General features: G+C 50.2%; 10 protein-coding genes and 1 pseudogene across 11 annotated transcripts; 7 read left to right on the top strand and 4 right to left on the bottom strand.

Annotated features, from left to right (window-relative positions):
• Positions 1 to 62: 62 nt before the first annotated feature.
• P153DRAFT_343964 (alpha/beta-hydrolase) lies at positions 63 to 1,735 on the bottom strand. The gene is made up of 2 exons (XM_033666030.1): positions 1,183 to 1,735; positions 63 to 1,130 (listed from the first exon to the last, which is right to left on the bottom strand). The coding sequence occupies exons 1-2, from the start codon at positions 1,713 to 1,715 to the stop codon at positions 89 to 91; spliced, it is 1,575 nt and encodes a 524-aa protein (XP_033522073.1). The 5' UTR covers positions 1,716 to 1,735; the 3' UTR covers positions 63 to 88.
• Positions 1,736 to 2,494: 759 nt separating this feature from the next.
• P153DRAFT_368256 (NAD-dependent epimerase/dehydratase-like protein) lies at positions 2,495 to 3,691 on the top strand. Its single transcript, XM_033668470.1, has one exon. The coding sequence runs from the start codon at positions 2,592 to 2,594 to the stop codon at positions 3,540 to 3,542; it is 951 nt and encodes a 316-aa protein (XP_033522072.1). The 5' UTR covers positions 2,495 to 2,591; the 3' UTR covers positions 3,543 to 3,691.
• On the bottom strand, positions 3,681 to 6,634 carry P153DRAFT_53508 (SNF2 family helicase/ATPase-like protein PasG). Its single transcript, XM_033673262.1, has 2 exons — positions 6,290 to 6,634; positions 3,681 to 6,232 (listed from the first exon to the last, which is right to left on the bottom strand). Exons 1-2 carry the CDS (start codon positions 6,542 to 6,544, stop codon positions 3,761 to 3,763), a joined length of 2,727 nt encoding a protein of 908 aa, XP_033522071.1. The 5' UTR covers positions 6,545 to 6,634; the 3' UTR covers positions 3,681 to 3,760.
• A 1-nt stretch (position 6,635) lies between these two features.
• On the bottom strand, positions 6,636 to 7,814 carry P153DRAFT_53612 (acyl-CoA N-acyltransferase). The gene is made up of 3 exons (XM_033673263.1): positions 7,793 to 7,814; positions 7,579 to 7,736; positions 6,636 to 7,484 (listed from the first exon to the last, which is right to left on the bottom strand). Exon 3 carries the CDS (start codon positions 7,445 to 7,447, stop codon positions 6,926 to 6,928), a length of 522 nt encoding a protein of 173 aa, XP_033522070.1. The 5' UTR covers positions 7,448 to 7,484; positions 7,579 to 7,736; positions 7,793 to 7,814; the 3' UTR covers positions 6,636 to 6,925.
• P153DRAFT_t85 lies at positions 7,726 to 7,866 on the top strand (annotated as a pseudogene). Its single transcript has one exon. The product of its transcript is annotated as a tRNA-OTHER (tRNA).
• A 166-nt stretch (positions 7,867 to 8,032) lies between these two features.
• On the top strand, positions 8,033 to 8,776 carry P153DRAFT_294915 (uncharacterized protein; the record flags this gene model as incomplete). The annotated part of the gene is made up of 2 exons (XM_033663990.1): positions 8,033 to 8,333; positions 8,385 to 8,776. 2 exons carry the CDS (start codon positions 8,033 to 8,035, stop codon positions 8,774 to 8,776), a joined length of 693 nt encoding a protein of 230 aa, XP_033522069.1.
• Positions 8,777 to 9,222: 446 nt separating this feature from the next.
• P153DRAFT_343957 (high-affinity nicotinic acid transporter) lies at positions 9,223 to 11,326 on the bottom strand. Its single transcript, XM_033666029.1, has 4 exons — positions 10,785 to 11,326; positions 10,198 to 10,731; positions 9,535 to 10,149; positions 9,223 to 9,476 (listed from the first exon to the last, which is right to left on the bottom strand). Exons 1-4 carry the CDS (start codon positions 10,940 to 10,942, stop codon positions 9,311 to 9,313), a joined length of 1,473 nt encoding a protein of 490 aa, XP_033522068.1. The 5' UTR covers positions 10,943 to 11,326; the 3' UTR covers positions 9,223 to 9,310.
• A 605-nt stretch (positions 11,327 to 11,931) lies between these two features.
• Positions 11,932 to 13,299, top strand: P153DRAFT_320077 (uncharacterized protein). The gene is made up of 3 exons (XM_033665105.1): positions 11,932 to 12,046; positions 12,103 to 12,558; positions 12,610 to 13,299. Exons 1-3 carry the CDS (start codon positions 11,993 to 11,995, stop codon positions 13,042 to 13,044), a joined length of 945 nt encoding a protein of 314 aa, XP_033522067.1. The 5' UTR covers positions 11,932 to 11,992; the 3' UTR covers positions 13,045 to 13,299.
• Positions 13,300 to 14,538: 1,239 nt separating this feature from the next.
• P153DRAFT_295027 (uncharacterized protein) lies at positions 14,539 to 16,405 on the top strand (the record flags this gene model as incomplete). Its single annotated transcript, XM_033663997.1, has 4 exons — positions 14,539 to 14,719; positions 14,864 to 15,266; positions 15,324 to 15,552; positions 15,608 to 16,405. 4 exons carry the CDS (start codon positions 14,539 to 14,541, stop codon positions 16,403 to 16,405), a joined length of 1,611 nt encoding a protein of 536 aa, XP_033522066.1.
• Positions 16,406 to 17,285: 880 nt separating this feature from the next.
• On the top strand, positions 17,286 to 18,521 carry P153DRAFT_320073 (uncharacterized protein). Its single transcript, XM_033665104.1, has 2 exons — positions 17,286 to 17,796; positions 17,864 to 18,521. Exons 1-2 carry the CDS (start codon positions 17,675 to 17,677, stop codon positions 18,396 to 18,398), a joined length of 657 nt encoding a protein of 218 aa, XP_033522065.1. The 5' UTR covers positions 17,286 to 17,674; the 3' UTR covers positions 18,399 to 18,521.
• Positions 18,522 to 18,927: 406 nt separating this feature from the next.
• P153DRAFT_368250 (uncharacterized protein) lies at positions 18,928 to 20,332 on the top strand. Its single transcript, XM_033668469.1, has 2 exons — positions 18,928 to 19,334; positions 19,393 to 20,332. Exons 1-2 carry the CDS (start codon positions 19,232 to 19,234, stop codon positions 20,106 to 20,108), a joined length of 819 nt encoding a protein of 272 aa, XP_033522064.1. The 5' UTR covers positions 18,928 to 19,231; the 3' UTR covers positions 20,109 to 20,332.
• The last annotated feature ends 69 nt before the right edge of the window (positions 20,333 to 20,401 follow it).

Below are 20,401 nucleotides of genomic sequence, written 5' to 3'. Positions count from 1 at the left end.
GCGAACCTATTCATGGAAGGCATATGTACAGATAGCATTACACATCTATACTTTCACACCATAATACATCTAAATAAACTACAACTTTCTAGACTCGTCGCTTCGAAATGGTTCGCTTGTTCGGTGGATTAGGCAATCCGTTCGGCACCAACCCATTACACGGCCTCGCCAATCGAGCCTCTTGAATATCCTGCACAGCGTCGTTTTTATACCCGATCAACACGGCATCACCCTGCGGCTCATACGCCTGCCACCCCTCCTTTGGCAGCCCGTTCACAGAATCCTCCGCAAACGCCAACCAGAAATCCTGCATCTTCTCACTGACAGCAACCTCAAAGGGCGTCGAGTTACCGCGAGCAATGTCGTGGGTGCCGAAGATGAGCGGCAGATCGGAGATATGGTAAGCGCCTTCCCAGAACTGCGGAGCAATATTGCTGAAGTTTCCGCCGTAGAGGTAGCGGAATGTCGTTGCGTTGGCCGCGTAGCGATCGGTTGTTGTGGCGACGGCGGGGCAAAGGAAGTTGAAGAGCGTGGCGGAGTCGGCTACGGCCTGGTCGCCGCCGAATGTCTGGTTGTAGTTTAGGAAGACGGCGCCTTCGTTGGTGGTGGTGCCGATTATGGCGGGTTTGTGGGTGAAGTTTCCTGCTCTGAGGCGCGCCGAGACGTTTGTGAACTTTGTGCGCTCGTCGAAGACGGGCAGGAAGTCTAGGGCCGGGGTGGTGCCGTTGTCGCCACGCTGTTGGAGGAAGTGGATGATGTCTGTGGAGTTGATGTCGCGGAGACAGTCGACTTGCTCGGCTGCGTCGGTGTCTCTGCATCCAAAGTGCTCGGCAAGGTAGGTGAAGTTTGTCCGTTGGAGGTCGGTGGTGGCGAGGGGCAATTGTGCAACCCCAGAGTTCATGATCAGGCCGGAAATGATGGGGTCTTCTGGGTACGCTAAGTTGTAGTTGTCGGCTGATGCTGCTCCTGCGGACTGGCCCCATAGTGTGATACGCTTTGGGTCACCGCCGAAGCTGGCGATGTTATCACGAATCCATTCCAACGCCAGACGCTGGTCCAGAAAGCCGAGATTCTGCTCATCATCTGGTAGACCTGCGGCATTTGGAAAACCAAAGATATTGAGACGATAGCTACATCGTGGTTAGGATGTAAACGACGAGCTAGTTTTGTGAAGATACTCACTTGATTCCAACAACGATGTGCTTTCCACTTCTCTCCACCCAAGGACTTGGGTTCTGGTATGGCACTGTGGCACCGCCCGTGCGGAAACTTCCGCCGTGGATCCACGCAATGACAGGAAGGGCCTCTTCGCAATCTTCCACTTGCGACGTTCCGTTGTTCTTCTCCTTGAATGGCGTCCAGACGTTGACTGCCAAGCAATCCTCTCCATAGAAGTTCTCGGGCTGGATAAGGAACTCCGGCGCATCTAGGTTCCAGAGACTCGGCGCGCTGGGTTGAAACTGTGCGCATGCAGGGCCGAATGTTGTCGCGTCAATTGTAGCATTCTGTCTGGACTTTGGCGATGGTGGAAGCCAGCGTCGCTTTCCAAGCGGTGGTTCAGCAAACGGAACGCCGAGGAAGTGGGCTACATTTGGGGTCCTGGAATCTATGGCACCTTGTACTGGGCCAGACGTAGTGCCAATATGCAGAGTATCGACAGCTTGTGTTGCAGGGATTTGGAGGAGGCCCAGTAGTGATATCAAGGCAAGAGCCATGACTGCGAACTTGTACGGTGCGGAGCGGTGCTAGAAACCAGGTACCTGAAGTTTTTAGGATGAACGGGGAAGCAAATGTTTAAATATGCCGCGAAAGATCTTCACAGGGGATCATCGAATGTATCGAAAGTTTTTTGTCGCTGTGCACTGGACCATGCATCATGACCATGATTCGTGTTCTACGCAAGGAGTTTGCCGTGGCAACACAGTAGTTCGTCATATAAACTGCTGCTGTACCTGAATATCGTCGCATGATCTTGGCAAACTACAACCACCATCTTGCCCAAAAACAACACAGCGGTTGTTATGCCCGTGTTGAGAGAGTTGTTGTTACGAAATGAGGTCCACTGTCCCACACATTACGAGTCATTGATGCTCCGAACATCGATTCGGTTGTCTTCTACAGAATCTCGATCGAGATTTCGATGAGGCGGCATTCACTCCGCCATACCGAAAGGTGAGTCTTGACAGCGGGAGCGTCACTTGGAGAGGAGAGGCCCTCTTGTGTAAGACGCACTGAAGCGGGCCGACCGGGCTCAAAGGATCAACCTTCACACAGAGTTTTACACTACGGGGATGATAATGACCGGCAAAGGAGGTGTAAACAAAAGCGTAAACAAAGCAGTAAACGATGGAAGACGCCCCGAGGATCCTACGGCAATGCGGTGGAGTTGATATACCCTGAAACGAGACAAGTACCGAGACATCTCGGCGCACGGGCCGTCTCCACAATTCCCCCACCTCTCGTCGGTTCTTCGCCGATCTCCGAATTGCATAAGTGTGGCTCTTCAGACAGACAGTCAAAGTAATCGATACATTGTCGAGCGTCTGAAGAACCTACCCCGAAAAAAGAAACCCTCTTCACCCGATATCACAATGAAGATCCTCATCACGGGAGCGGGCGGCTTCGTCGGCCAAATCCTGGCAAAGAAGCTTGTCGAAACCAACTCCTCACACTCCCTGATCCTCGTCGATATCAGGGAACCTCCGAATCCCACAACGTCCTCCAATGTCCAATGTGTAGGCGCCGATTTGACGGACGGTTCAGCATGCGAATCCCTCATCTCCCAGTCTCCAGATGCGGTCTACATCCTGCACGGCATCATGTCGAGCGGAGCGGAAGCGGATCTGGAATTTGGGCTAAAAGTAAACTTCGAAAGCGTCCGGCAACTACTCGATACCATCCGAGTGAAGCGTCCCGGTATCAAAGTCGTATTTACGAGTTCGTGTGCGGTATTCGGCCGGAAAGCTGTTCAAGACGTAGCGACGGAGACCGATGTTGTTCCCATGCCCGAAAGCAGCTACGGGACACAGAAGTTGATGATTGAGTTTCTCCTCAACGACTACTCGCGAAGAGGATTGATCGATGGCCGGGTTGTTCGTCTGCCGACTGTTTTCGTGCGCGCCGGAGCACCGACTGCCGCGGCGAGTTCGTTCGTTTCGGGGATTGTGAGGGAGCCGATACACGGCGAACAATCTATCCTGCCTGTTGATCCTGAGATTGGCATCTGGCTCTGTTCGCCACGCACACTGGCCGCCAATCTCACACACGCTATTGAGATTCCGGCGGAGAAGTTTGGGCACTTCAGACAAGTCCTTCTACCAGGATATACTGCGACGAGTGGCGAGATTCTGGATGCGCTGGAGAAGGTTGCGGGCAAGGAAGTAAGAGATAGAGTGAAGGTCGAAAAAGACGAGAAGGTCCAACGAATTGTACTCAGTTGGCCAGGCAAATACGATACGAGTAGGGCAAAGGAGCTGGGATTCGTGGAGGATGTGGGGTTAGAGCAGACCATCCGGGATTTCATTGATGCGGACAAGAAATAGGCGTGGCCGTGGTCTTTACGCCGTCTTATCAAAGAGTCGTCTCGTAGCCTGTGGTGATCTAGAAGAATTCATAAGCCATACTTGGTTCCGTGATTCAGACTAAACAAAGCCACTTACTGTGCTCGAGCAATTCATCTCATCTCAAACCGTCAACATGCCTGAGTGTGTGCCTGATAACATCAAGTGTATTTGACTATACATGACACCAATCATCCTACTCATGCCCTCAGCCCTTCCATGAGCGCACCCTCCTCTCTCTTCCCCACAGCCTGAAACACCTTCCCCTCGCCTCCAACATCCAACCCTTTCTCGGCTCTCTCATACGCTTCATCACTCCTATCCAACAAGATCTCCAACTCCTCACCACCCAGCAATTTCCCCGTCTCAACCCCCTCAATATCAAATTTCTCACCATCGCTCCTCCGGAGCAGCTTCTGCAGTTCTTCAACCTCCTGTTCTTTGTCCACACCTTTCCCTTTTCCGTTGTCGTTGCGGACACCGCCTTTCCGGATGACGAGTTTCTCTAGTCGTCGTTTTGCTTCTGCAGATTCGAGGAGGTTCTGTTCCACGGTATTACGTGTTGCGAACCGATATACAATGACGTTGCGCGTTTGTCCAATGCGATGTGCGCGATCCATGGCCTGCAGATCTTGTTGTGGATTCCAGTCAGAATCAAACAAGATGACGGTATCTGCGGCGGCAAGATTGATGCCTTGACCGCCGGCACGGGTGGATAGAATGAAGACGTTTGTTGCGTTCTTGGAAGTGTTGACTTTGTTGAAGGCGAGGATTTGAGCCTGTCTGTCGGACTGCGCGACTGAGCCGTCGATACGGGCGTGCTTGTAAGAGCGCAGATCAAGATATTGGCCGAGGAGATCGAGCATGGTTGTGAATTGGGAGAAAATGAGGACCTTATGGCCTCGTTGTAGGAGCTCAGGTAAAAGGGAGTCAAGAAGTAACATCTTCCCGGATGTGGAAACAAGGGTCTCGTCAGGTTCTGTCTCGGACGCAAAGGTCTCGGTATCATCCGTGTCGGCCTTGAGGAAAGGATTGAAGAAGTTATAAGGTGAGTTACAGCATAGGCGGAGCTGCATGATGGGGTTACCGAGCTTCTTCTGCAAAAGTTGGCGCTTTGCTATCTCGAATGTTGCAGCGCGTATCCTCTCCTCTTCAGCTTCAGAGTCCAACTCTATCTCTTCCTCCAGATCCTCGCTTTCTGGCTTGTCCAGTTCGGCAAAATACTCGTCATCACTGACCTCCTCGTAGTTTCGCTTTGACTTGCTACGGCCACGTCTCGAGGCGACAGATGCAGGTGTACCCGCACGCGATAATTTTGCGCTCTTGTTGGGCGTACTATTACCACTTGAGGGGCTCTTGCGTTTCCGGCTGCCATTCTTGCTGTGAATGCTGAGAGGTGTTGCTGCTCTACTTGCAAGCCCGACGCTAAGTCGCTCGACTGCTCTCTCCTCGAGGTACGGCCGACTAGTGCCGTCGAGAATAGCCTGATACAACTCGCGTTGCATGGTTGTAAGTGGTGCGTAGAGAACATACTCGCGCTTTTTAGGCATGAGGCTTTCGACATCTGTTTTGACTCGTCGTAGTAAAAAGGGCTTCAGAACAGCGTGGAGCGATTTGACAAGGTACTGCTGTCGCTCTTCAGATAACAGTTGTTCATAACTAGACTTGTCTTTCAGACTCGAGAAATCGAACCAGCTCTCAAATGTGGAGAGCTTATCAAACACCGTTGGTAGAAGAAAGTGTAGTAGAGACCACAATTCTGTGAGGTTGTTCTGCAGTGGTGTACCCGTGATGAGCAAACGATTTGCGGATTGAAATTGTTGGAGTTCGCGAATTAAACGGCAGTCAAGGTTCTTGATGCGATGTCCTTCGTCGATTATGATGAACTGCCAACCAAAGCCGGTGAGGTATTTGCGATCGTTCATGCAGATCTCGTAACTTGTGACTACGACGGGGAATTGGTCTGTTCCTGGGCTCTTGAGCTTAGTCCTCCGCAACTTCTCGCGTTCCTTCTTATCACCGTGGTATAGTAAGACTGGTATGCTCGGCGTCCACTTCTCAAACTCGGCTACCCAATTGCTAGTTGTACTGAGGGGCGCTGCAACTAGGAAGGGGCCATAGGACTTGTTCTCCCACAGATGCGCAAGCATGGCTATGGTCTGGATCGTCTTACCCAAGCCCATCTCGTCCGCTAAGATGCCGTTGATACCATTCTCGTACAGGGAGAGCATCCACTCTAAGCCCTCCAGCTGATATGATCGCATTGTACCTCCAACTACGAGTTTCGGTTGACGCGCTGACTTCAAGTTTTGCACACCAACATCGCCTGGTTTCACGTTGTCCTCGTCCGCAGCTGCCTTCAGCGCGTCTGCCACATTTTTCTGGTCCGTCTTCTTCTCTAGGTCCGCCTTCTTGAAATAGCCTGAAATTTTCGCATCCTGCTTTTTTGGCTTGCCTCGACCCTTCTTCTTGAACGCTGCATCTTCCTCTTGTTTGCGAGCTTCGGATGTGCCATTTGCTGCAGAACCGCGTGTAGCACGTCGCTGAGATTCGACAGCTGCCTTGTCGGCGTTCTTTTCGCGTTTCGAAGCCAGGCCATCTGTCTTTTCATCTTGCGCCTTTTCTTCATCTTCTTGTCGCTGCATTTGCGCTAACATGACAGTCGCGTAGAGCTGTAAACAAGTTTCGTCAGTACATTATGCGTATCGAATGAGGAACGGTATATGCACCTTGCTCTTGTTCATCAAAAACTCCAGCTGCTGGAATTTCTTGTCCAGCACCTCTTTGCCGCTCTTGAGGTCTTCTTGCCTCTCTTTCTCTAATTGTGCGTCGCGTTTCGCGTCATTTTTCTCGCGCTGCAACTTCATGCGCTTTTCCTCCTCCAGTACCGACTTCGATATGTTCTCCGTATCCATGTCGGCTGGAGATGGTGATGACGCAGGCGTGGGCTCACAAATAGCGCTGGAAACCGAAGACGAGGTCATACTGCGCGACAAAAGACAAGCAAGCGGGTATGTACAGATTTGTGAGGCAGAAGTATCAATGGTAGCGTCAGGGGCATATGTGGCGACGATTACTCTCAGTCGCGACGCGAAATGGCGACGCGCTAAGCGAAAAGATGGAATGCGTCATCGACGCGCGAAATCACGCCGCAAACTTTAATTGCTTCAACGCCAAGCAACTTTAACACCTGCCATCCATTATCTGGAGCTGTCGGTGGCTGGTTGTCTAACTTGTTGTTTTTACAGTCCTTCCGGATCTCTTGAACAAGGCTTCAGATGTAGTCTAACGGTTCCCCAAGTCGTCGTGGCTTTCATTCGCAGCACCAAAAACGCGTCCGTGATTATGAGCAATATCTCACGGAATCAGTAGTTTGCTCGTAGAACCAGCCGATAGAAGACAGCGTCTTCGACACTCTTGTAGTACTCTTCGGTCTCCACAAACCCATATCCTTCATACAGCCTCCTCGCAGGCGTCATACTCCTCAGCGTATCCAGCAGCATCTCTTTGTACCCCAGCTCCTTTGCTTTGCACAAAGCAGCGTCCATCAAAATCTTCGATACGCCCAATCCTCGTGATTCGGGCGTCAGATAGAGTCGCTTGAGCTCGCAAGACTCTGGTGGTGTGAACGGGCGGATGGCTACACATCCTATCACCTGCTCTGAGAATGGTTCGGTTGAGGATGTGGTGTACGCAAGATACAATGCCCCGCCATTCCCTACTGCGTATTTCCCTGGAAGTCCAGCTAGTTCGTGCTCGAAGTTTTGGAAATCAAGACTGATGGGAAGAGATTGCGCGTATGCGAGGAAGAGTTCTCCGACAATGGTCCTGTCGTTGGGAAACATGGCGGGTCGGATGTCGACAGCGGGTTTAGCTGTCTGGGTCATCTTGTCGTTTCAATTCTAGCTAGTAGGTGGGAGAGATCTGCTGGTATTTTAGGTGCGTGCACACTGCAATTTTTGTCCAAGTTCTCTCGCTAGGTTGTTGCGAATATCGGAGTCAGGGTGCGAACACACACAATTGCAATGTGGCTCGAGCTGGTTTGACTTCAGCCTACATCTGGCCAATCTCGTTTTTTGAGAGTTCCCCACGCGCCGAACAGAATGGAGAAGTCGCACGATTGAATTCTATCAAATTTGAGAGTGACGTCATCGGTTAATTCTTCGGTCTTGTGGTCTAGTGGTATGATTGTAAGTAACAGTATCAACTCAGCATTCATGGCTCCTACTTACCTTTGACCAGCTCGCTTAGGGTACTTCCTGAGCACACTTGCGAGAGGCCCCGCGTTCGAGTCGCGGCAAGACCCCTGTTTTTGCGCTCGTGTGATGAGTTTTGAAGTTGAAGGACCGAATTTTTGGTTACTATGCCGCACACTAGCCGAACGGAGTTACGGGACGGTCTTATTTTGAACTCTACGTTGTTCTATCTTACTCTACCCTTTCATACTCACATATCTTCCTACTGTTTGAAAAATGCCTGTCCGCCTAGCGCAGCCTTCGGAAGAATCCGCCATAGTTTCTGTCTGCACCGCAGCGTTCTTCAACGAAGAGCTGTTTGGCGTTACAATCCATCCCCATCGCCATGAGTACCCCGAGGACATGAGGATCTTCTGGCACGACTGGGTTCGCAATGATTGGAAAAATCCTCGAGTCCGGATTCTTGTGACGACTGCAATGGAAGAAGGGCAGGAGAAGATTTCAGGCGTGGCCATCTGGGAAAGACAGGGTAGTGATGAAGGCGCAAAGAAGGTGCAGGAGGAGTGGACAGATCCCTGTGCGTGTGTCCTCGGAACGACCGCAACTTGTTATACTAATGCTGGTACAGGTGATGTCTTCCTGCCTCTTCCGTCTACAGAAAACCGCGCTCTTGACCCCACTAAACGCACCATTCTACAAGACTCGTATCCTTATTTCGCACACCATTGGGACGGTCCTCGTGCTAACAACTGGTATCTTTCTCTCTGCTGCATTGATCCTGCTTTCCAGAAGCGGGGCTTCGGCTACGAGCTTGTGGATTGGGGCGTGAAGAAGGCTAGGGAAGAGAATGTCCACGCGAGCGTGATAGCAAGTCACGAGAACGAAAAGTTCTACCTTCGATGTGGGTTCGATGAAATTGTAGGGAATGGGTGTGAGGGGGAGGGCAATCCGTTGGGAATAGCGAATGTCAAAGGCGGGGATATTCTGTTTATGTGGCCGAAGGAAGCTGGGAAGGAGTAGAGCTGCGAAAAGGGTTTGGAATGTTCCATGTACGCATGACCATAATATATACCGGGCTAGTATTCTTTCGATCTTACTACAATAAGCGCAATGAATCCGAAATATTCGATTTATGTTCCGGTTGTGCGCCTTCAACGATGACCTCCCACTACATAGCTTTTCGAGAAGTGAGATGGCGACCGCTTTTCTTACTCTCTTCGTCTGACCTCCACGCGATCCCTCGGTACTGTAAAGGAACATGTACTTTGGCGAGGGATTATACATGCCTTGGTCTGAGCAACTCTTCAGCCAGGCTCAGAAGCTTGGGTATAACAAGAAGGTGAAATAGGCTGGATTGTATGTATACTCTTATAGTACTCTGAGCAGCAGTCTTGGGCAAAAGGCCACACACACAAATCTATCTACAGCTCAGATGAACTTGAGCTTTGAGTGGCCCTTATGAGGCGCACTGTTCTACAGTTTGTAATAAGCTAGTTCTAGTCTATTGTGATTCTGAGAAAATCCCAAATGAAGTAGCAGCCGTTGAGGCACACATTAGGTGGTATACCTAAACCAAGGCACACTATCGGCGAGCTCACTCTCCGATCGCTTCTGCTCCTCGGTCAAATCCTGAGCTGCCAACTCGACTACCTTCTTGTCCCGTCTCGTGTTCTCCAGTCGACACCAAGTTGACATGAAGAACGTCAGGAAGAACGCCATGCTGCGTACTGTTAGTTTTGCCAGAAAATGATGCCTCAACCTCAACCTTCTCAACTTACCTGATGAATCCAATCAAGATGCTGTGACCTGTGATGAATCTCGGACCATCACGGCTGAGGTACACATACGATGCGATGATGCCTCCACAGTTTCCTCCCATGACCTGCATAGCGATACCTGTGCCACGCTTGAGACTGCCGCCGATATTCGAGCTGTTCCATGCCATACCCAATGGTATCTGTGGATATATACCGATAGCTGCTAGTACAGTCCCGGCATACTGCACACTAGGCTTGGCAGTTGCAGCGAGCATAGAAAAGCCAGCGATAGCAATCAATTGAAATGTCATGAGGAATATGCCACGCTTGCCCACTCTATCCGCATACCAACTCGCGGCGATGGTGAAGAAGCAGGCACACACGTACGGTGGGACGGACATGAGTTGTGCCTCGTTGGCTGTGTAGCCCATGTTCTTTATGATCGTGGGCAGAAAGAGCGCGAAGGAATAGATTGGACAGAAACCCGCCATGCAGATCAGCATGTGGATGTATATCTTCCAGTCTTTGATGGCTTGCCAGACGTATTTCATGTTGAATTCGTTGGATAGGTGGCCTTGGTCTGCTTGGAGACGGCGCTGGACCTCGTTGCGCTCTTTGTCCGTCAGAAAGCGGGCACTGTAGTTATCAGCTTCTATTCTTATACAAACGGGAACAGGTGCATACGTTGCTGGATAGTCGTGGATGTACCAATAAGCTGACATCGACACCAAGATACTCAATATCCCCTCCAGGATGAAAATCCACGCCCATGCTGCTCTACCACCCACGCCTGACATCTCGGCGATTCCTCGCGCTAGGATACCACCAAAGGCCCCAGCTAATGTCGCTGCTGAGAAGAACATGGCCATACGGAAGCCACATTCGTTTCGCACATACCATTGTGTGATATAGTAGTTGACTCCGGGAAACAGCCCGCCCTCAAAGACGCCTAGGAAAACACGCGTAGCCATCAGTCCGGAGTAGTTAGATACAAATCCCTGGCAAATCATCGCTAGTGACCAGAAGAACATGATGAAGGTAAGCCAGACTGAGGGACGTGTGCGCTTCATCATGATGTTCGATGGTATCTCAGCGGCGATGTAGAAGGGGAAGAGTATGGCGAGGCAATTATTGTACTGAATGCCGTGTAGTTTGAGGTCTTGTTCAAGGTGATCAAGACGTGCGTTACCAATATTGGTGCGATCGAGAAAGCAGAGACTGGGACGAGCATGAGCCTTCTGGTATATTTGGCCGACGAGTCAAGTACTCACAGATAGATTAGAGACATGAACGGAATTATGTGCCAATCCAGTCTGCGAAGAAGCCTCTTTGTAGCTGCAGCATCAAAACCTTGGGGTTCGACGTCTCCAGACAAAATGTCTGGTGTTGCATAATCCGCAGCGCTGCTTGGTGTCTTTTTCTCCATCATGATAGTTCCAAGTAATCGATGAATAGAAAAGATACCAAAGTACAATGCGAAACTGCGGCCTGAACTTTATCTCTTCGTCTCACCGCTGACTGATCGGTACAGTACCATGCTGATCTCCGGGTGCCCCTGTCAGGTTAGTACGACAGTTATCTCGACCTCGCGATTTCCATGCATGAGACTTTCAGTGTAGGGGTATCGCACTTTCCCCTTTCGGTGATGATGCTCCGAGCTTGTGCAACTGTACGTAGGACGTGAGTGGCTGTTGGTCTCGGCGAAGTCTCTAATTAGGTTTCAGTGAGCCATAGAATGTACAGCACCACACAGGACGCGTAGGGAACTATGGTGTCTTGATTGAACGAGGCTCATCCCGGAGATCCGCCCCAGAGCTTAAGTGGTCAAGCAATTAAGCCAATGTGTGTAAGCTGACATGCATGCTTAAGCCTGGAAAATATACCTTGTCTTTTCCTTGCACAAGCATCTGTATGCGTGCTTTGGCTATTTTAGACAGGGTCAGACACTGCTAAGTGCATGGTCACATTGCCACGTTCCTCTTTGTTTTTGGTAGCGCCGCGACTTCTGAGGAGGCCTCGATACTTCCAAACGCGTACCCATTTGACTGTGACTGGGATGTAGGTATTCCGAGGCCATTACTGGGTATTTGCAGTTCCATGTTCGCCATCTCGTAAGTGTGGTTGACGATGTCACGTTGCCCATAAGGCAGATCTGTGGAGTTAGCCACCCTGGCATCAGACGCCTGAAGTTGCATAAGGCGTTGCTGGTAATCCAACGCGGGAGATTGGCGGTAGGATCGGAACGCATCATGGGGAAACCGTGGTGGAGCCGCGGTTATAGCCCCATCTTAAGGCGTTCGCCATTTCCCCGCCGTGCGGGCCCAGTCCGTGCACGCGAAGCTGATGCCTGATGGATTCACGATCAACCCAAAGTCGAAAGTCCCGAATTCTATAGAATGCTGCCTTCCTCTTTAGACGACCGAGCGCATGGCTCCTTCCTTCTTCACAATTGCGACCTGAGTGTCTCTTGCTTTCAACAATGGCTGAAGCTGCCACAACTCCAGAAGTAATCGCACACGATGACCTCTGCCCTGTAAGACATATCTGCCCCACAGACAAGTGCAAACAGTCGTGTTTGACTTGTGGTAGATCTGTCAGCTGCTCCTCTTCACGCCTGTGAGAACGAAATGTAACCATCTCCTCTGCGCATCATGCATGGCGCATTGGGCAGACGTCTCCTCCACAAACCGCATTGAGCACTCGAGCCTAGACGTGAACCTCGCCGACTTCGACCCCAATTATGACCCAAGTTACGACCTCGAAGCGAATTGTCCCATGTGCAGGACTCATACAAATGCATCACCGGACAAAGCATTGGCTCGCCGGCTTGCAGGAAAGTACCCCACGACATATGCGGAAAGAAAGGTCGAAGAAGAGGTCGAGAGAGGCTCTCGAGTGGGTCAGGATGGCGTAGAAGGAGTTATGATATTGATTGGGAACAGACATAGGTTGGAGAGAGGGACAGAAGACGCGAACCAGCATGACTGGACTTTCTTCGTGAGGACTTCACGGCCTGATCTAGTGAAGGAAGTGCGCATCAATCTGGTCAGTTTCACTTTGATTCCTTCCCCAATTCCTGTACTGACAGAAGCATAGCACCCTACGTTTAGACCTCCACGCGTTGTTCTACGAAACCCACCGTTTGAAGTGAGACGTCTTGGTTGGGGATACTTTACTCTACAGGCAAAGATTGTGCTTAAGGAGCCTTATGGTTGGGTCGTCGATGACAATACACCGAGACAACCGAATCTGGAGTTGACCTGGACGTTAGATTTCGAGGGCAGAGGGAGGCAAGGAAGAGTCCGAGCAATGGTGAAGAAGGTTGAAAGTGAAAGGACGATTGTCGACCACGAGGCAAGACCACGGCGGACACAGACAAATAGGCAACATCAGGACGATGAGGGCGACGAGGAAGACGAAGATGATGGCGACTACGAAGAGGCCGGTAACGATGATCCATCTGATAGCAATGAGGATGATGGAGACGATGAAGGCGAAAGTGAATATGTTGAAACACCCCGAAGGAGATGAAAAATGTTAGTAGCCCGCTTCGTTCTAGTCACCTTCATATTCACTGGGCTTCACATCAGATCATGGTCGCAAACTTTTTCAACTTCACGCCTCTTCCTCAAGGCATCTTCCCTGGACGAAGCAGATTTGTTGGCATGTCTTATTTCGCTGTTGTATCTGGCAAGTGCGTATGCGAAGCTCAATTTGACTAGTGATGCGTAACAGTCGAGTTAGTGAGCCTTCTCAAACAAGTATCACCGCTCACCGTCCTCGTCGAGCCTTCTTTCCAAATGCGACTACCTTTGTGATCACTCTTAGCCTGCGTCTTATTTTGGACTTCGCGCTACATGCTGCGGTCCGGCAATGGAGATCAAAGGCTTGTAAGTTCCAAGCTTACTCCACATCTTAGCAGTGAACTCCAATTCGATGATCAGATGCGCTAACCCATCAGGCCTCCAAGATCCGCACCCCACTGCCACACCGTACGGCGATCAACCTTCCACCGACAACATTGGTTGCCTTACGACCATCAATTGTGGCAATAATCTGTAAGCTTGCTATGTACACAAGCATCTTTTTCGCATTCCACAAAACAAACTGCATGGCCTAAATGGTGTTCGGGATTGCTATACGTGGAGCTTACGGTTGTACGGGGTAGGTCGGTTCTGCATCCGCTCTCGATGCAATACAGATTTTCGGTAATCATCCGGGGATCATGCCCGCCAAATGTTGCCATCTTAGGCGTGGCTTACCATCATCACAGCCTAGTTGGCACAACCCTATCACGAAAGGTCTTACTCAGCCCTGCAGCACAACGGGAAACTTCTTATCTTTGACTCAAGCTACTATTCAATCGGCAGTGCAAAACTACACCTACGACGAACAGCGTACGCGAATGCGTTACACTGGAAGCTCAAACATGTCCATCGCTCTCTTTAATGGGACTCCTGTCATGCACACCAACGCGGCGTCCACTTACACAACAGAAGCTTCCATACATGCGTCGTACATCACCCACATATTATTGGTCTATTTTTGCGTCTACTAGAGTATGATCCAATGATATATGGAAAACGGCTGGGGCCTTGCACGTGCTTAGAACGCTACGCTCTTTGCACAACGTGTTTGAGACGATCCATTTTGGGAGCATCATCTCACTGCGTTCGAACCCAACTTCGTAACTAAACCATCATGTCACGGTAGCATAAGCCTTTAGTATGTACTTGGCATATATCTCTGAGTGCTTCCCATAGCTACTTAGTTGTATCTTGGCCTTGAACTTCCTCCACCATCTACACCACTAAATCAACCCACAACCAAACATCAGAGCACTTCGAATCTTTGGTCACGATATTCCTTCCCTCTACCATGGATATCACACGCTATTTCAGCACAAAACGGAAAGATGAGCATCACCCGGAGGCCGAGGAGCTCAGCAATCCAAAGGCCAGAGTGAAAAAGCCTCTTCCGCTGCTTTTAAGTCCGATCAATGAAAACATCTACGAACGACTTTCTATGAGTTCTGCGGACATTGAAAAGAGAAGCGCATCGACGAGTACAGGCGATAGCTCTGATGCCACCACAACGTTCGTAGGCAACGGGAGAACAAGCAGTGGGAACGTCATCATATACAAAGAGCATCATGAGGCTAGCACGATCGAGTTGTTCTACGATCTGTTCTTTGTTGCGAATCTAGGTACGTTGAAAACTTCCAGGATATAATGATCAATTCACTGACGTATTCGCAGCATACTTCACGGCTATGCACCAGCATACAGACGCTGAGTGTAAGCTTCCGCCCCCACCGCATTTTCACATGTGTGTAACTAATATTTGTCAGCGCTGATCAACTACCTCAAATTGTTTACCCTCTTGTGGTTTACCTGGCTCAGCACTACACTCTTCGACGTACGATTCAATATCGACTGTGTTTGGAATCGCTTGCACAAGGCTATACAGTTCGGTGTCTTCGCAGGGTTCGTTTTTGCCGGCCCAGTTTACGACAAATACAGCAAGAGTGGGGTCTCAAAGTCATACAAGGACTTCGCGATCGTCTTGATTGTGAGCAGAGTCGCGATCTCAGTACAGTATGCAGTAGTCATGTGGCAGGGACGATTGTTCAAATCGACTCTATTGCCGCTGGGGCTGAGCACCTTGGTTCATATCAGTGCCGCTGTAGGTTATATGGTCACGTTATTGGTCTTCCCTGTGGGGCCTGTCGGTTTGCCGGAACAGGTTACTTGGTGAGTCCCTAGGTTCCTTCGACCTACTGTTCCAGTGTAACTAACAATGTAAACTAGGTTCATCATCTCCATAGTAGAAGGCCTGCTGATCTTTCTCATTGCCATGACCTGGCGCATCGTCAGCTTCAAGTACACTCATCTGGTGGAGAGACTCCAGCTTCTGACTCTAATCATCATCGGCGAGGGTATAATTGGTGTGGTCAAAAGCATAGCATGTATAACGAAAGGGCAGACGAGTAATAATCTGAGAGAGTTTGGAACGGTGGGAGCTGCTGTTCTTTTGCTAGTAAGTCGCCCGCCAGTCTTTTGGTCATGAACAGACCCGCTGATACATTGTGCAGTACATCCTGTGGATGCTTTACTTCGATCAACTGTCCAGCGATCGTTTCGGCACAGTTCGTCAGCAAATCTGGTCTCTCCTCCATTACCCCCTGCACATGGCAATCCTCATATGCGTAGAAGGTAATACCTCTCTCATCGTTTGGAACTCTGCAGTTCAAGCCTTGAAATGGATATGGAGTATGGAACCAAGCGACTACTCCGACCCAGCTGCGGGTTTCGAAGACACCGCCGCCTTCCTCAGTCACCTCAACAAGAGTATGTACAGCATCAACGCGCAATTTACAAGCAAATACTGGAACGATACATACAAGTGGGAAAGCAACTTCACCGCTATCGAGAACTACACAGCTTCATATGGCTTTGGCTCTGATGAGTGGAACAACAAAACCGGCAGCCTCGTCAACTACATCTTCACCAACGCACAGATCTTCGTTTTTGAAGCACACGCCGATACATTGGCAAAACTCAACGCTGTCACTGCTCCCTCTACGAGTCGCTATAAGACACTGGAAGCCGTCTACGGCGTTTTCAACGTCACAGTCACGCAGTTCTACGCTGGCGCTGGTGCGATGCTGATTGTGCTCGCTGTGATGTATTGGTTCAACAAGCTGCACAAGACGAAGGTTGAGTTCGGCGAGATGATCAACAGGGTGGTTGTCGGCTTCACGCTACTCATCGTGGGTGTGGTGGCTGTGCTTGGGAACCAATCGACCTCTGGGTTCAAGTTCGTAGCGTCACATTGGGCTATCCCGATAGTTGTAATGTTGTTTGTCGGTGGTAAGACCTTGCGATCCTGAGCGAGAAAAAACGGTATAGCTAACATGTTTCCAGTGTTGATCCTCGATAACTTCCTTCTCGCCATTTCACATCACACTGCTCGTCGCGCATCGCACCAACGTGGGGACTCCTGGGGCGGAATAACAGTCCATGACGATCCAGGTAGCGCTGGTCTCATCTCCAAGTACCCCAGCCCGTTATCTACCCCAGCACCCAATTCAGCACCCCTCCAGCAAGTCAACACCGCGTACGAACCTTACTCTTCTCCACCGACTGCGCAGAACTTCGTGGCTACACCTCGGATTGTGCAGAGTCCGGATCTAGGTAGCGTCACGAATCACGACTTCTCCTACCAAAATACCCCGACGTCGCCTTTGGGTCTTGGACTTGCGGTGCCGCGCGAAGAACACGAAGAGACTAGAAGATCGAGCATCAGTTATAACAACATTGAGATCACTGTGGACGGAGAAGAGGACGATGAAAGCGACAATGATTACGATGGAAGAGAGTATACACAGCATCCTATGCGGGTCAGGGATAATGTGGACGTTTGAACCTTGATGATTCATGACTTATACGGAGTTAGGTTTTGTTTAGAGCGTTGCATACCATGCAGCGCTTGGCTGATTTTTGGGTTGCTGTATACCTTCCATGTTTTACTTGTTATTATCGTTGCCATTGTCTTCATAGACATGCGTTTGTCTTTGTTAGTAGCCCATCGTTAGACATGGCGCTCAACTAGATATCAGAGCTGCCACAGTAGAAAACACAGAAACCTCGATGTTTGAAAACACAGCTTGCCGGGTGACTTTAACATAGAGCGCGTGACTTTTCTATCGGAACCCCAGTGCAAGCTATCGTCATCCAACTTGCATAGCAGAACGTACACCTCTCTTTCCATGACAATTCGATCTACCTCAGACAGGCAGTACCTTGAATATTGGCGATATATCGCGACCGGAAATTACTGCAAAGTCATGTCATGTCATGCCAGGGGGCCGCTATGTGTAGCATCAGAAAATGGCGGGGGTTTTTACGGATGGTAGTGCATCATCGATAATACCTAAGTTTTCACGCTCTTCAAACGACTTGGCTCAAACACTCTATCTGAGGCTTTTTTTTATCAACACGCCCTTCATACGAATATTGAAATGTTGTTATCGCGCCCTTCCTCTTACATCTGAGAAATCAGGCGTCCCGTACAACTCCTGCGATCTGCCACCTCGAGGATATAAAAACTACCCCGCCACACAACAAGAACACAAAGAGCACACCGGATCGCAGCACAGATGGATCCAACAATCTCCACACCGCGGCTAAATTTGACGTTGATCACGACGGTAGAAAGAGGGAGCCCAGAGCTTGCATGGCTCCATGAATTACGAAGTGACGTGGAATCTACGTGGTGGAGGTAAGCTAGCGCATGCACTTCCTCATTCCATTCAAGTCTGATTTGATTAGAGGCTAATTCTTCCAAGCATCAACGGCAACTCAAAATCCCTAGAAGACACAGAGAAATTCGCAAACACATGTCTTCCGGCAGACGAGGACTACATAATCGCATATGCAGTCCATGAGATTCTCCCGCCAACTTCTGATTCTCAAGATCAGACGACACAGTTCATTGGCCTGGTGACCCTCAAGGCTTGTGGACCTGGCAGTCTGCCCTTACCGGAAGATCTCACGCTCCCAGCTTCTGCCGCGGCGACGACTTTGACCACCGAGCTTGTGTATCAATTCTTACCTAAAGGGTGGGGTAAAGGTTATGCGACTGAGGCGGTGAATGCGGTGTTTGAGGCGGGTAGGACGAACAAGTCGTTCTGGGCGCCATACGAGAAGGTATACGTAAGAGCTATTGTGAACGACGAGAACCTGGCAAGTCGGAGGGTCATGGCAAAGGTAGCCATGAAGGACAGGGGCATCTATGAGTGGACTGGGGGACCGGTTTGGCTGACTGGACGGTGGATAGAACGGAGCGATATTCACGTTATGGGTATGCATTTGTTGGAGTAAACAAGCGAGGCTATTGATGGTCGTTGCCTCACGTTCGTGGCCAGCGTCAACCCAAGGAGATATGACAATAGAGAGTTAATTTAGACCATGTAGTGAAGTATCGATACCTGCCCATTTTCAATTATTTCTGCATCTAATATCTACGTGCAGCTCTTCCCTCTGCAAACGATCACATTATACTATTACATTCATAGCATTACACATCATGATCTGGGAGACGATAATACCTGGCCTAGTCTGCACCGAGCCTCGAATAACACCTACGATTTTCCACATACTCAATCGACAATCGTAAAGCTGGGCGTAGACAGCTGCCTAACCTTGTATGGGATGCCAGGCTGCAGCTGTCAGCAAGACACGCATGCGTTGCGAGGAGGCTTATGTGTGGGTTGGGATGCCTGATGCGACCGGTTCCTCCACGAGAGCCACTAAGGACGCAATTGGTTAGAGGCGGGCTAACAATCCCTCCGTGCGGGTGAATAGTTGTTCTCAAAACACCACGAAGTCACATTTATTGTTGCGGAATCGTGTTTTGATAGTGAACATGCTCCGATTTCAACAGCAGATACCCCGTCAAGAGAGGAAATGGAAAATTGGTCTGCAAGAGCCCGAAGACCAGCCCCATGAGAAGAGGTCAAGTCAGAACATGGCGCAGATGCATAAGAGACTTGGCTGGACGGACGATAGAGACTGCATTACAGAAGACAAATAAGAGCACTCCAGCACCCTCTCGTCTTTCCATCTCAGACAACAATCTTCTACAGTTCAACCAGCGACCATCCACCTTCCCATCTTGCTACACAGCCAATTCCAACAGACTCATATCATAAAATATGTCGGTCCCCAATGCAACAATCGCATTCTTCGGCGCTACAGGCGGCACCGCCTGCTCCGCCCTCGCCCACGCTCTACGTTCAGGATACCACTGCACAGCTCGTACGTCCCCACCAACCCATCACAACCCGGAAAGCAACCTTCACTAACATCCCCCCAGTAGCACGCACGCCCGAGAAGCTGCACTCGATGCTCACAAGCGAGCACAAACTCGACGCCTCGCTCCTCACCACGAACCTAACCATCATCCCTGGCCACGCAAAAGACATCCCCGCCGTAGCAAAAACCCTTATCTCCCCCCTCTCCCCCACCCACCTCGTCTCAACAATCTTCTCCGGCATCGGCAGCCTGCCTAAATTCCAAGTCTCCCTCCTCAACCCCATTACGCTCACTGACATGTCTATCTGCTTCGACTGCACGACCACGATCTTCTCCGCGCTCGAAGTCCTGCGCGAGCAGAACATTAGCAGCGCTGTTGACGGACGCAAACCGCTGTTTTTGTTTATTTCTACGACGGGCTTGAGTAACAAGAAGAGAGATGTGCCGTTCGCGTTGTGGCCGCTGTATCGTTGGTTGCTGCATGTTCCGCATGAGGATAAGAAGAAGTCTGAGGAGTTGCTGTTTGCGGATCGGGGGGGACATGTGAGGGATTTCGTGATTGTGAGGCCGACTTTGTTGACGGATAGTGAGCCGAAAGGGGCGCAGAGTGTGAAGGCGGGGTGGGAGTGGGGGTTGGATGAGGCCAGGGATGGAGTAAAGGAATTGGGGCCAATGCTGGGGTATAGTGTGGGGAGGAAGGATGTTGGGGAGTGGATCTTCAAAAAGTGTGTCGTTGAGGGGGGATGGGAGGGACGTTGTGTGAGTTTGACTTATTGATTAGGAGAGACGGTCAGTGATTGTTTGGGAAAGGACGGCCAGGAAGATCGTTAATATGTGTTATTCTTGTTTTAGTTTTGTTTATTGACGCACCTAATCGATATGACTGCTAATAGTGAATGTCATGTAAAACTTGTCAGTCGTTTGTGGCGTGAGTAGCAGTAGTCTGCGCTAGTTATTGTTAACACTGTAGTCTTGGAACATAGGTTAGGAGCAAACTCAAGTGGTATGAACGTCTTCAGCTGAACTCGGTAATGAGTCTGCATTGTGTATCATACCAACAACAATCGTTC

Source organism: Dothidotthia symphoricarpi, assembly GCF_010015815.1.
Source record: "Dothidotthia symphoricarpi CBS 119687 unplaced genomic scaffold P153scaffold_14, whole genome shotgun sequence".
Lineage (NCBI taxonomy): Eukaryota > Fungi > Ascomycota > Dothideomycetes > Pleosporales > Dothidotthiaceae > Dothidotthia > Dothidotthia symphoricarpi.
Note: the sequence above shows the minus strand (reverse complement) of the source record. Positions and strands in the feature narration are given on the sequence as shown.

Bases quoted from the DNA above. Each gene is read 5' to 3' on its own strand.
- P153DRAFT_343964 (XM_033666030.1), bottom strand. From the start codon at position 1,715: ATGGCTCTTGCCTTGATATCACTACTGGGCCTCCTCCAAATCCCTGCA. The intron at 1,131-1,182 runs GTGAGTATCTTC...ACCACGATGTAG, and splicing joins CACATCGTTGTTGGAATCAA to CTATCGTCTCAATATCTTTG.
- P153DRAFT_368256 (XM_033668470.1), top strand. From the start codon at position 2,592: ATGAAGATCCTCATCACGGGAGCGGGCGGCTTCGTCGGCCAAATCCTG.
- P153DRAFT_53508 (XM_033673262.1), bottom strand. From the start codon at position 6,544: ATGACCTCGTCTTCGGTTTCCAGCGCTATTTGTGAGCCCACGCCTGCG. The intron at 6,233-6,289 runs GTGCATATACCG...ACTTGTTTACAG, and splicing joins TTTTGATGAACAAGAGCAAG to CTCTACGCGACTGTCATGTT.
- P153DRAFT_53612 (XM_033673263.1), bottom strand. From the start codon at position 7,447: ATGACCCAGACAGCTAAACCCGCTGTCGACATCCGACCCGCCATGTTT.
- P153DRAFT_343957 (XM_033666029.1), bottom strand. From the start codon at position 10,942: ATGATGGAGAAAAAGACACCAAGCAGCGCTGCGGATTATGCAACACCA. The intron at 10,732-10,784 runs GTGAGTACTTGA...TGCTCGTCCCAG, and splicing joins TTCATGTCTCTAATCTATCT to TCTCTGCTTTCTCGATCGCA. The intron at 10,150-10,197 runs GTATGCACCTGT...TGATAACTACAG, and splicing joins ATCCACGACTATCCAGCAAC to TGCCCGCTTTCTGACGGACA.
- P153DRAFT_320077 (XM_033665105.1), top strand. From the start codon at position 11,993: ATGGCTGAAGCTGCCACAACTCCAGAAGTAATCGCACACGATGACCTC. The intron at 12,047-12,102 runs GTAAGACATATC...GACTTGTGGTAG, and splicing joins CACACGATGACCTCTGCCCT to ATCTGTCAGCTGCTCCTCTT. The intron at 12,559-12,609 runs GTCAGTTTCACT...ACAGAAGCATAG, and splicing joins AGGAAGTGCGCATCAATCTG to CACCCTACGTTTAGACCTCC.
- P153DRAFT_320073 (XM_033665104.1), top strand. From the start codon at position 17,675: ATGGATCCAACAATCTCCACACCGCGGCTAAATTTGACGTTGATCACG. The intron at 17,797-17,863 runs GTAAGCTAGCGC...AATTCTTCCAAG, and splicing joins GTGGAATCTACGTGGTGGAG to CATCAACGGCAACTCAAAAT.
- P153DRAFT_368250 (XM_033668469.1), top strand. From the start codon at position 19,232: ATGTCGGTCCCCAATGCAACAATCGCATTCTTCGGCGCTACAGGCGGC. The intron at 19,335-19,392 runs GTACGTCCCCAC...ACATCCCCCCAG, and splicing joins AGGATACCACTGCACAGCTC to TAGCACGCACGCCCGAGAAG.